The following is a 12,548-nucleotide window of genomic DNA, read 5'->3' on the forward strand; positions in this document are numbered from 1 at the left end:
GTGCTGATCTCGAACTCCTAACCTCAGGTGATCCACCCACCTCGGCCTTCCAAAATGCTGAGATTACAGGCATGAGTTACCGCACCCGTCCTTATGTGCTTTTAAAAACGCTTTACATTATAGAGCATTTCAAACCTGCATAGTAGAATATCATATTAGGATAATGGGCATGAATATATACAGTTATTATTTGTCAATTAAAAAAAGCATAGTAGAATAATGAACCTCAGTTGCCATCAACAAGCTTCCAGGGTTATCAGCACAAGGCCTATTTTGTGACATCTATAACCCCCCTTATTTTTCCTCAGTCCAGTATTTTAAGGCAAATCACAGACATATCATCAGTAAGTTCTTCAGCTTGTATTTATTTTTATTTTTATTTTTATTTTTATTTTTTTTGGAGACAAGGGTCTCCCTCTGTTGTCCAGGCTGGAGTGCAGTGGCTAAATCTCAGCTCACTGCCCACCATCCGGGCTCAAGCGATCCTCCCACCTCAGCCTCCTGAGTAGGTGGGACTACAGGTGTAAGCCACCATGCCTAGCTAATTTTTGTGTTTTTTGTAGCGGTGAGGTCTTGCTATGTTGCTGGGGCTGATATCAAACTCCTGAGCTCAAGCGACCCACCCGCCTTGGCCTCCCAAAGTGTTGGGATTACAGGTATGAGCCACCGAGTGCAGCCACTGTATTTCTAAAAGGTGAAAAATTTAAAAACTGTTAAGTAAAATATAATCATTTTTTAATATTACATAATCATTTTTTGGATTTCCTTGGTTGTAGAAAAAGTGGCTATTACAGTTGGTTAGTTTTTTTTTTTTTTTTTTTTTTTTTTGAGAGACGGAGTCTTGCTCTGTCACCCAGGCTGGAGTGCAGTGGCGCGATCTCGGCTCACTGCAAGCTCCGCCTCCGGCGTTCACGCCGTTCTCCTGCCTCAGCATCCCGAGTAGCTGGGACTACAGGCACACACCACCACGCCCGGCTAATTTTTTGTATTTTTAGTAGAGACGGGGTTTCACCGTGTTAGCCAGGATGGTCTCGATCTCCTGACCTCGTGATCTGCCCGCCCCGGCCTCCCAAAGTGCTGGGATTACAGGCGTGAGCCACCACGCCCGGCCTACAGTTGGTTAGTTTTGAATCAGGAATCAAACGAGGTCCACACTGCATTGGCTAGTTTTCTGACTTTAAATAAAGCCTTGTGTCGTCAGCCTGTGCCAGAGGGAAGCGAGAATGCCCAGAGACTTCCATTTCAAGCCTAGTCCCACTGCCTTGGGCTCTGATGCCCCCGCTACCCCAATTGAGACCTAATTTCCCCTTTTAGGGAATTCCTCCCTCCCCACCCTTAGTGGGCGTCTTGGGAGTGGGGGTGGGAGTTGGCCATTAGGGATGCACTGAGCCCTCACTGCCCAACCGCAGGTCTCCACCAGCTCCTGGCCGGGTTCGAGGACAAGTCAGCCTACGCGCTCTGCACGTTTGCACTCGGCACCGGGGACCCAAGCCAGCCCGTGCGCCTGTTCAGGGGCCGGACCTCGGTGCGTACCCACCTTGATGCAGTTCCCGCCGCGCGCCGCCAGGGGGTGCCGCGACCCGAGCCGACCGCCCCGGGTCTGCGGAAGGGTGGTGGGAAGGGCGCTTTGGGGCCAGAGATATCTGTGCCTTGCTGAGAGGCTCCCCTGGGCAGCGTAGGTAGAAGTGCTGTCAATCCTAAGAGGGTGGTGGAAAGGGTGCCCTGGGGCCAGAGTAGTTGCCTATGCCTTGCTGAGGGGTGCCCCGGGCAGGACAATGGAAGTGTTGTCAATTCTGAAACCTGTTTGACCCCGAGGCTGTTGTTTCAGGGAAACAGTTGGCTAACAGCTCCTGAGGCCTGATAGACCCAGAAGTGCAAACTGAAAGTGACAATTCCTAAAGCTACTTTTTTTCTATTTATTTATTTATTTTTTATAAGTAAGAAACCACACTTGGATCAAAGCTACATCTATAGCCCAGACTTCTCCAAGCTCAGATTTCCTTATCCAACTGCCAAGGTGCTTGACTATCTCTCAGCCTTTCCAGCTTTTCATGTTTATGTATAATAGAATCTTAATTCTTTCTTTTCTTTTCTTTTTTTTTTTTTTTTTTTTTGAGACAAAGTCTTGCTGTGTTGCCCGGGCTGCAGTGCAGTGGTGTCATCTCGGCTCACTGCAACCTCCGCCTCCAGGGTTCAAGCATAGAATGTTAATTCTTGGCCAGGTTTGGTGATTTACACCTGTAATCCTAGCACTTTGGGAGACCCCAGTGGGAGGCTTTCTTGAGCCCAGGTGTTCAAGATCAGCCTGGGCACCATAACAAGACCCCACCTTTACAAAAAAATTTAAAATGAGGCCGGGCATGGTGGCTCACATCTGTAATCCCAGCACTTTGGGAGGCTGAGGCGGATGGATCACCTGAGGTCAGGAGTTCAAGAACAGCCTGGATAACACCGCAAAACCCTGTCTCAACTAAAAATACAAAAAATAGCTGGGCGTGGTGGCAGGCGCCTGTAATCCCAGCTACTCAGGAGGCTGAGGCGGGAGAATCACTTGAACCCAGGAGGCGGAGGTTGCAGTGAGCTGAGATCTCGCCACTGCACTCCAGCCTGGGCAATAAAAGTGAGACTCCATCTCAAAAAAAAAAAGAGGCTGAGCGCAGAGGCTCACACGTGTAGTCCCAGCACTTTGTGAAGCGAAGGCAGGAGGATCGCTTGAGGCCAGGAATTTAAGACCAGCCTGAGTAACATAGCCAGACCCTGTCTCAAAAATAAATAAATAAGTAGCGGGGCATGGTGGTGCATACCTGTAGTCCTAGCTACTTGGGAGGCTGAGGTGGGAGGATCACATGAGCCTCAGAGTTTGAGGGTACAGTGAGCTATGAGCGCACTCCTGCACTCCAGCCATGGAGTGACGGAGTGAGACCCAGTCTCAAAAAAAAAAAAAAAAAAGCCCCTTGATTATTTGCCCAAACATATTCCTTCCGTGAGATGTATTCAACACCCCCTACCTGCCTATCAGATTCTGAAGTAGAGCTGCTTCTCCCAGGGTCCAGACTACCCTCCAGGCTGGCTGCTGCCCTTGTGTCCACCTGCTCTCTCCCTATGTAGAAGCATGCTTTCTGCCACTTCACTCCTCTGTGCAGTTCCTGCTGCTCAGGAGAATGTCCAGAGATTCCACTGGGAGCTGTTCACAGATATGTCTTACCTTGTCTGGTAAAACATTTTGGTGGCGGTGGTGATGGTTAAAAAAAAAATTACTATCATAACCATTATTTTTTTTTCTTGGTACTCACTGGTTATAGCTTTTCTGTTTGTTTGAGATGGTGTCTCGCTGTATCACCAGGCTGGAGTACAATGGCATGATCTCGGCTCAGTGCAACCTCCACCTCCTGGGTTCAAGCGATTCTCATGCCTCAGCCTCCCAAGTAGCTGGGATTACAGGCACACGCCACCACACCCAGCCAATTTTTATTTATTTATTTATTTTTAATTATTTCTTTTTGAGATGGAGTCTCACCCTGTCACCAGCCTGGAGTGCAGTGGCGTGATCTCGGCTCACTGCAACCTCTGACTCCCTGGTTCAAGCAATTCTCCTGCCTCAGTCTCCTGAGTAGCTGGGATTACAGGCACGTGCCACCACACCCAGCTGATTTTTATATTTTTAGTAGAGACAGGGTTTCACCATGTTGGCCAGAATGGTCTCGATCTCCTGACCTCAAGTGATCCACCCACCTCAGCCTCCCAAAGTGCTGGAATTACAGGCATCAGCCACTGTTCCCAGCCAATTTTTATATTTATAGTAGAGACGGAGTTTCACCATGTTGGCCAGGACGGTCTCAATCTCTTGACCTCATAATCCACCTGCCTCAGCCTTCCAAAGTGCTGGGATTACAGGCGTGAGCCTGTAAAAAAAAGGCACCTGGCTTTTTTTTTTTTTTTTAAGAGACAGTGTCTCACTTTGTCACGCAGGCTGGAGGGAGGTTACACAATCGTAGCTCACTACCTCCTCGAACTCCTAGGCTCAAGGGATCCTCCTGCCTCAGCCTCCTGAGTAGCTGGGACTATAGGCACATGCCACTGCGCCTGGCTAATTAATTTTATTTTTTGTAGAAACTGGGTCTTGCCATCTTGCCCAGGCTGGTCCTGTACTCCTGGGCTCAACTGATCCACTCGCCTTGGCCTCCCAAAGTGCTGGGATTACAAGACACGAGCCATCACACCCAGCCATAATTTTTATTTACTTATTTACGTATTATTTATTTTTTGAGACCGAGTCTTGCTCTATTGCCCAGGCTGGAGTACAGTGGCACGATCTCGGCTCACTGCAACCTCTGCCTCCCACGTTCAAGTGATTCTTGTGCCTCAGCCTCCCAAAGTTTCTGGGATTACAGGTGCATACCACCAAGCCCAGCTAATTTTTTTTTTTTTTTTTTTTTTTTGAGACGGAGTCTCACTCTGTTGCCCAGGCTGGATGGAGTGCAGTGGCACAATCTTGGCTCACTGCAACCTCCGCCTCCCAGGTTCAAGCGATTCTCCTGCCTCAGCCTCCCAAGCAGCTGGGACTACAGGCGCAAAGCACCACCATGCCCGGCTAATTTTTGTATTTTAATAGACACAGGGTTTCACCATGTTGGCCAAGCTGGCCTCAAACTCCTGACCTCGCAATCTGTCCGCCTCGGCCTCCCAAAGTACTGGGATTACATGCGTGAGTCAGTACACCCGGCTAACATAATGGTTTAAGGTGTTGTAGCATGTGACAGAATTTTCTATGACTTAAGGCTGAATATGGAATAGACTACTTTTTGCATCTATTTATCTGTTGATGGGCGTTTAGGTTGCTTGCACCTCGTGGCTATTGTGAATAATGCTGTAATGAATATGGGAGTGTGGATGTCTCTTCAAGATCCTGTTTTCAGTTCTTTTGGATAAATACCCACAAGTAGAATTGCTGGATCATATTGCCTGGTAAATTTTTGTGTGTGTGGGTGAGACAGTCTCACTCTGTCACCCAGGCTAGAGTGCAGTGGTGCAATCACTGCTCACAACAGCCTCCACCTCCCAGGCTCAGGTGATCTCCCACCCCAGAGAGTAACTGGGACTACAGGCATGCACCACCACACCTGGCTAATTTTTGTATTTTTGGTAGAGACAGGGTTTCACTATGTTGCCCAGGCTGGTCTTGAACTCCCAACCTTAAGTGATCCGCTGGCCTCATTCTCCCAAAGTGCAACCTACATCTCCTGGGTTCAAGCAATTCTCCTGCCTCAGCCTCCCGAGTAGCTGGGATTATAGGCGTGCACAAAAAACATTTGTTGCATGGTTGAGGTTCAGTAATTGGCCTTGGTCACACAGCTCCTCACGGCAGAATTTGCCTTTGGGTCTAAATTACTTGGCATTTACGTGACTAATCCCAATCATGTACCACCTCCATTGTATTTTTTAAAAAGTAAAAAAAAAATGTTTTTGAGACAGGGTCTTGCTTTGTCACCCAGGCTGGAGTGCAGTGGCATGATTACAGTTCATAGCCGCCTTGATCTCTCAGGCTCAAGTCATCCTCCTACCTCAGCCTTCCGAGTAGCTAGGACCTCAGGTGCGAGCTACCACATCTGGCTAATTAAAAAAAAAAAAAATTGGTAGAGATAGGGTCTGACTGTGTTGCCCAGACTGGTCTTGAACTCCTGGGTTTAAACCATCCTCCCTCCTTGGCCTCCCCAAGTGCGGAGATTATAGGCGTGAGCTACCACACCTGGCCCCTTGTATTTTTTCAGTTAGAATTTTTTGGGTTTTTTTGTTTGTTTTTGGGGTGTTTGTTTGTTTGGAGTGTTTGTCTCAGTCTGTCACCCGGACTGGATCACAGCTCACTGCAGCCTCGACCTCTCAGGTTCAAGCAGTCTTCCCACCAAGTAGCTGGGACTACAGGCTCACGCCACCAGGCTAGGCTAATTTTTGTATTTTTTGTAGAGATGGGGTTTCACCTTTGCCATGTTGCCCAGGCTGGTCTCAGTTTCCTGGGCTCAAGTGCTTTTCCCACCTCAGCCTCCCAAAGTCCTGGGATTACAGGCATGAGCCACCGCGCCTGGCCAGATTGTTTTTCTTTTTCTTTCTTTTTTTTTTTACTTTGATAACAACGTGACATTTCATGTCACTGGATTACAATTTTTTCTTTTTCTAACATTTTCACCGTGGAATTTCCCTACTATAGCCAGTATTTATTGTACTCACTTATGTGTTCATGAAGTGGGGAGTTGGGTACCTGCTTCCTGTTGCGGTGTTTCATCTTATTGTTAAAGTCTTCCTTGTATTTTCAGGAACACTGTCATAGTAGCAGGCATCTGGCTTGTCCACAGAGTTCAGGGCACTTAGCTTCCTATTAGGAGAAAACGTTTTCTGTCTATCTTTCTTTTTTTTTTTTTTTTTTTTTGAGACGGAGTCTTGCTCTGTCACCCAGGCTGGAGTACGGTGGCGCAATCTCGGCTCACTGCAAGCTCCGCCTCCCGGGTTCACACCATTCTCCTGCCTCAGCCTCTCCGAGTAGCTGGGACTACAGGCGCCCGCCACCACGCCCGGCTAATTTTTTGTATTTTTAGTAGAGACGGGGTTTCACCGTGGTCTCGATCTCCTGACCTCGTGATCCGCCCGCCTCGGCCTCCCAAAGTGCTGGGATTACAAGCGTGAGCCACCGCACCCGGCCCTGTCTATCTTTCAAAGTAGCCTCATTGTTCTTCAGTGATGTCCCAATTTGTCCCGGTTGTGGTGAGGGCGCGTGGCCCCGGAGGTGCTGGTGGTCCCGTGGGTCCATGCCTCCTCCCTGTGTGTGAGGGGAGAGCTGCCCTGCTCTGCTTTTGTACTCAGCAAACATTTGCAGGTGCTGTAGAGGCCTTGCAACTACATTTTGCGTAAGTTGGGTCAAATCAAATTCACAAACTCGCCAAACTCATACTGACCACTGCCCTCCTTGTGCTTGTCCTCTGGACCCAGTTACACACCTGTCCCCCCTTTCCTGTGGCAGGGCCGGATTGTGGCACCCAGAGGCTGCCAGGACTTTGGCTGGGACCCCTGCTTTCAGCCTGATGGATATGAGCAGACGTAAGGAGCCCTGCTTTCTTCCCTGGGGTGTGGGGTTGGTACAGCCATGGTTTGGGTTGGGCCAGTGCCCTGCCCAAGTGCAGGCATGCAGATATGGGCGGGGGAGGCTCTGAGGGTGCCGTTCCAGCCAAAGGCAGCTCTGCTGGGGTGGACACTAGGAATCTGGGTGGCCCAGTCCATGGTCTGAGAGGCAGCCAGATGGCACTGAGAGTCCTGGGCTCTAAGGCTCCAGGTCACCCCACATCAGCTGTGTAGCCAGTGGTTTCGCCTCTCTGGCCTTGGCTTATAAGCTGTACATCTGACTTTTTTTTTTTTTTGAGATGGAGTTTCACTCTTGTTGCCCAGGCTGGAGTGCAATGGCGTGATCTCAGCTCACTGCAGCCTCTGCCTCCTGGGTTCAAGCAATCCTGCTGTCTCAGCTGGGATTACAGGCACACACCACCATGCTCGGCTAATTTTTGTTATTTTTGGTAGAGACAGGGTTTCACCATGTTGGCGAGGCTGGTCTCAAACTGATCTCAGGTGATCCGCCCGCCTCGGCCTCCCAAAAGTGCCAGGATTACAGGCGTGAGCCACCGCACCTGGCCACATCTGACAGTTTTATGGCGTCATTTTCTGACCCCCATCTAAGTTGGGAAAATGTCCAGGCTTTTGCAGCCTTTGGTGGACACTATTTTATGCCCTCCAAGTACCAGTTGTTCTCTGTAGTTCGCACGAATCCCCCCTTATTCACACAAGGCACGGGACATTGTTGGAATCAGACTTTCCAAGCTGGAGGGGCCCTTAGGGAGCACAGTATGAGGCCCCACAATAGCCCCAGCAGGGGTGAGGACATTGTGGAACCAGCCACTAGCCATATGGGGCTGTGGAGCACTTGCATGTGGTGAGACCCAGAAACGGAATATTTTTATTCAGTGTTAATTCATTTAAATAGCCACACCTGGCTAGTGGCTACTGGCTGCCGTCTTGCACAGAGCAGTGTGCAGGCCACGGGCGGGATATGGGATTCTCACCTCACTGCGGTGCTGGCATGGAGGTTGGGCCCCTGGCCAGCTGTTCAAGTGCTCCCCCGCCCTCAGCGCATTAGAGGAGACTGCTGTGTTTGCTCTGTCAGGCCCCACTGCTTCCTGTCAACAGATGACAAAGCTGATCAAACATGCGGCTCATCCCCCTTGTCCCCAGCTTCCCTTAATGACTTTTGGGCACACTAGAGCAAGTTTAATACCCCTCCATGCTCATTCATGGGGGTTTCTGCCTACAGGGGGATTGAAAACTTTATCCGATTTTTAAAAATTCACTGGCTGCCAGGAGCTGCTGGGCCCCACTCCCCTTTCCTTGGGGTCTGTGAGCTTTGGACTCCAGGGATGAGATGAGGTAGGGTAGGGAGGGGGTGAACTTCCTCCCTGAATCTGGGCTCCCTGAGCTGCTACTGTCACCCCTCAGGTACGCAGAGATGCCTAAGGCGGAGAAGAACGCTGTGTCCCATCGCTTCCGGGCCCTGCTGGAGCTGCAGGAGTACTTTGGCAGCTTGACTTCTGTGGCTGGGGGAGGCCCCTCAGGCCGGGGATCTGGGGAGGGCTAACCCAAAACCTCCCGCATCGGGCAGGCACCCCTTGAAGTACTTCCTTCAGGGTTTCCCCTTCGTGGGGGTGTCGAGTGGCCTCACCAGCCTGTCTGGAGGAGCAGCTGGCTCTGCTCTGAGAAACTCTGGCAAGTGGACGCCGTTCTCTTGCTCTTAGGATTCACTGCTCTCTCCTACAGCCTCCAGGCCTGGGGTCCTGAAGCGACCGTGGGTGGTAAAGCTGTACTTGGTGCGAGTGAGGGCTTGGGGAGGAACCATGCAAATCGCCTCTCATGTTTTTTAAATGCAATAAATAACATTTCTGGATGAGACTTGTTTCCAAAATAAACCAGCTATATCTGTTTTGAACCCTGCCCCAGGCAGGTGTCTGTCTCAGTCTCCTTTGGCAGGTGCAGGAAGCCTTTTGGGTGGGGGTGGGGATGGGGACACAGGCAGCACGGTGTGGAAGGCATTCGGATGCCACTGTGAGCTGGAGTGTTACATCTCCACTCGAGTTCTTGCCTCATTCAATGGCATGGACTGTGGGCTGATCTCCACCCTGGATTCATGCTCCCCCCCCACCTGCAGGTAGTGCCAGGGCCTCCATGAAGCCTTGCTGGGTTGGGGGCTGGGCAGTGTGGCACGCCCAGTGCTTTTGCCTTATGCTGTTACACATCAGAGCCGCTAAAATGTTGGTTTACAATTAACAATGGCCAGTTCATTTTTATGGTGGGGAGGGCCTGGAGTCCTCGACCCCACTTGGCTTGATAGCTACAGTTCAGCCTGCGGGCTGCAGGCCCCATGGTAGGCCTCATGCCACACACCCTTACTCTGTGCCCTGGTGAAGCCATTCCCTGGAAGGGACTTCCCCAGGTGGCTCCCTTGTCAGAGTGCCCAACCCCAAGGATATTCAAGGGGGGCGTGGTGGGCTCAGGCTGGTGGGGCACCCCCAGGCTTGCTTCTGTGCCCACAGGCAGCTCTGGAGAGGCCCCTGCAGTCCCTGTGACTCCATCAAGCAGGATGGCCCTGGGTGAGGACAGAGTGTCATTCCTTCACTCCCCTCTTGCCTGCAAGCCCCGGCTAGGTTAAATCCCCAGGAGGTGCCGCGTCCCTGCCCAGCCTCCTGAGTCTCCTTGTGGGTGGGAGATGTCTGGCTGGGCCTCAGACATGGGGTGCTGGGGGCCTGCCTGCTCCTTGCCAGTTGATCATGGATGTAGCCCCACTGTGCAGGGAACACCCAGGCTACTGATGACGGGACTCCAAAGAAGAATCACATGCTGCCTGGGTGGGGTGGGTACCTAGGCTTGGGGCAGGGCACCTCTCTGTGTTTCCTGTTCAGCTCCTCCAGAATTCTGTCCTGGGTGCACATGACACTTTCTGGCCATTTTTTTTACTTTAGCTACCTGTGATACTGTGAAGTATATATCTGGTTCCAGGCAAGGTGGCTCATGCCTGTAATCTCAGCACTTTGGGAGGCCAAGGTGGGAGGATCGCTTGAGCCCAGGACTTCATGACCAGCCTGGGCAACATGGCAAAACTTTGTCTCTACAAAAATACAAATATTTGCTGAGCATGGTGGTGCGTGCCTGTGGCCACAGCTACTCAGGATTCTGAGGTGGGAGGATCCCCCAGGCCTAGGGAAACAGGGGCTGCAGTGAGCCGAGATCGCGCCCCTGCACTCCAGCCTGGGCAAGTGTGAGACCCTGTCTCATTAAAAAAACATATATGTATTTGGTCTTTGACCCCTTTCCTAGCAAACAACTTTAAAATCCTCAGAAACTCCACACTGATATCTTTTCGTATGCTAATGAGGTGGCTGGCAACATCTAGGTAGCTTGGTTATGGAAAGACCAAGACAGGACTAGAGGACTGGGACTTTCGTTCCCCATCCCCCGCCACACCTCGGGAGGGGCAGGGCTGAAGGTTCAATTGATAACCAGTAGCCAGTGGTTTATTCAATCATGCCTGCGTAATGAGGCCTCCATAAAAACCCAAAAGGCCAGGGTTTGGGGAGCTTCTGAATAGCCGAACATGTGGGGGTTCCTGGAGGGTCACACCCCGGGGAGGGCACACAAGCTCTGTGCCCCTTCCCCCACACCTCGCCCCATGCATCTCTTCATCTGAATTCTCTGTAATAGCCTTTTTAATAAGCCAGTAGGGTGGGGCCGAGGCCCTGGGCCCATTCAGCTCTTATTCATCACTGGGAACTCCATCAATGCCCAACCCTTAAAAAATAAAAAATAAAAAATTTAGGCTGGGCATGGTGGCTCATGCCTGTAATCCCAGCACTTTGGGAGGCCAAGGCAGGCAGATCACTTGAGGTCAGGAGTTCAAGACCAGCCTGGCCAACATGGTGAAACCCTGTCTCTACTAAAAATACAAAAATTAGCCAGGCGTAGTGGCAGGCACCTGTAGTCCCAGCTATTTGGGAGGCTGAGGCATGAGAATCGCTTGAGCCCAGGAGGTGGAGGTTGGAGTGAGCTGAGATCACGCCATTGCACATTGAGAGTGAGACTCTGTCTCAACAACAACAACAAAATTAAAACCTGCTAAATATAAGTAAATGTTTCCCTGACTTGTGAACCACTCTAGCAAATTAATTGAACCTAAAAGGAGTCGTGGGAACCCCAAGTTGAAGACAGTGTGTCAAGTTCTGCAGGCCCAGACTTCAGACTGGTGGGAAGGAAAGGGTGGTCTTGTGGGACTGAGCCCTCAACTTGGGGTTTCTGAAGCTATCTCCTGGCAGGTAGCAGTTGGGTTGAATTGAATTGAATTGGTGGGCACCCAGCAGCTGTCCCGTGACAAATCCCTCACTTGGTCACAGAAGTCTTCTGTGTTGACTGTTGTGCACAGTGAGAGCAGAGGAAAACGTTTTGAGTTGGTTTTTCCACACTTGCTACCCGTCCCCAGACAGCAGGGTGGAGAGCATGCTCATACCCACCCGGATTGGTTCTCGGGGCCCTAGGGGCTCCTGATCTCCCACTCAGCACCAGGCTACCCAGTGTAAGGTGGTGTCTCATATGGGCTTGCGTTTCTCTAATTACCAAGGGGTCTGAGCACCTCTCGCTACTCCTGTTACGGTTGGGCCTCCTCCTTCCCCTGTTCATGGCCTCTGCCTCTTCTGTTGGGGCTGCTGTCCTTTGTTGGTTTGCAGGAATTCTTTGCATATTTCAGATATATTTTCAGTTTTAGATGCAGCCAATCTCTTCTGTCTGCTAACTGAATCCATGGGGCATGTGTCAAGCCAGTCCAGGAAGTGATGTTGAGCCCCAGGTGTTCCTGCTGACCACTGATGCTGCGCACTGGGCACTCCCTTGAGCCTCAGAGCCGTATTCCCTGTTGTCAGCTGCCATTGTGAGACCCTGACCCACCAGCAAATGAGCAAGCCAGAAACACTACACCATCTCCCTCCATTAAACCATTCCCACCCCGTGTCCTGCCGTCGGCAGTCCTCCCACCTCCCTCTATCGCCACCAGTGCTGCCCCTGCCCCGTAAAATCCAGGATCCGCACAACAGATGGGATGATTCCCAAGTGCTCCACACGGAGCCTCGGCCTCCCGGCAGGCAGCTTTCATCTGAGAGTCACAGGGCCCTTTGCTGTCACCCTGATGGTCCCTCCCGCCCCACTGCTCTCCACCAGCCACAGCGCCTCAGTGGCCCCAAGCCCTCGCTCCTCTGGACCCTTGCACGTGCTGTTCCCGGAACGCTTTCCCTGCAGGTCCCTGGAAAAATGGCCATGCAAAGGCCTTCTGGATCTTCCGTGTTTCACTGTTGGGCCAGCACCCACTGTGCGACGTTGGAGGTGACAGACCACAGGTGGCACTCCACAAACTCTGTCCCTTGCATTCCACTTCCCCAGGGAGGGCTTCCCCTCCCCAGAGTGGGGGTGGGGTGGCAGTA

At 51.4% G+C, this 12,548-nt stretch overlaps 1 protein-coding gene across 3 annotated transcripts in view; it reads left to right on the forward strand.

Annotated features, from left to right (window-relative positions):
- The window catches only part of ITPA (inosine triphosphatase), a 20,153-nt gene extending 7,667 nt beyond the window's left edge, over window positions 1–12,486 (forward strand). The window contains exons 6-8 of one of the 3 annotated variants that reach the window (XM_058432856.1): window positions 1,410–1,525; window positions 7,010–7,086; window positions 11,834–12,400. In XM_058432856.1, the coding sequence (XP_058288839.1) occupies window positions 1,410–1,525; window positions 7,010–7,086; window positions 11,834–11,870 (230 nt within the window). In that variant the 3' untranslated portion in view covers window positions 11,871–12,400. Of the gene's footprint in view, window positions 1–1,409; window positions 1,526–7,009; window positions 7,087–8,529; window positions 9,017–11,833 lie in introns of those variants that run through there. The other 2 variants (XM_032142447.1, XM_032142448.2) reach the window with 2 other exon arrangements.
- Window positions 12,487–12,548: the final 62 nt, after the last annotated feature.

The sequence above is a fragment of the Hylobates moloch genome, unplaced genomic scaffold (genome assembly GCF_009828535.3).
Source record: "Hylobates moloch isolate HMO894 unplaced genomic scaffold, HMol_V3 SCAFFOLD_21, whole genome shotgun sequence".
Taxonomy (NCBI): domain Eukaryota; kingdom Metazoa; phylum Chordata; class Mammalia; order Primates; family Hylobatidae; genus Hylobates; species Hylobates moloch.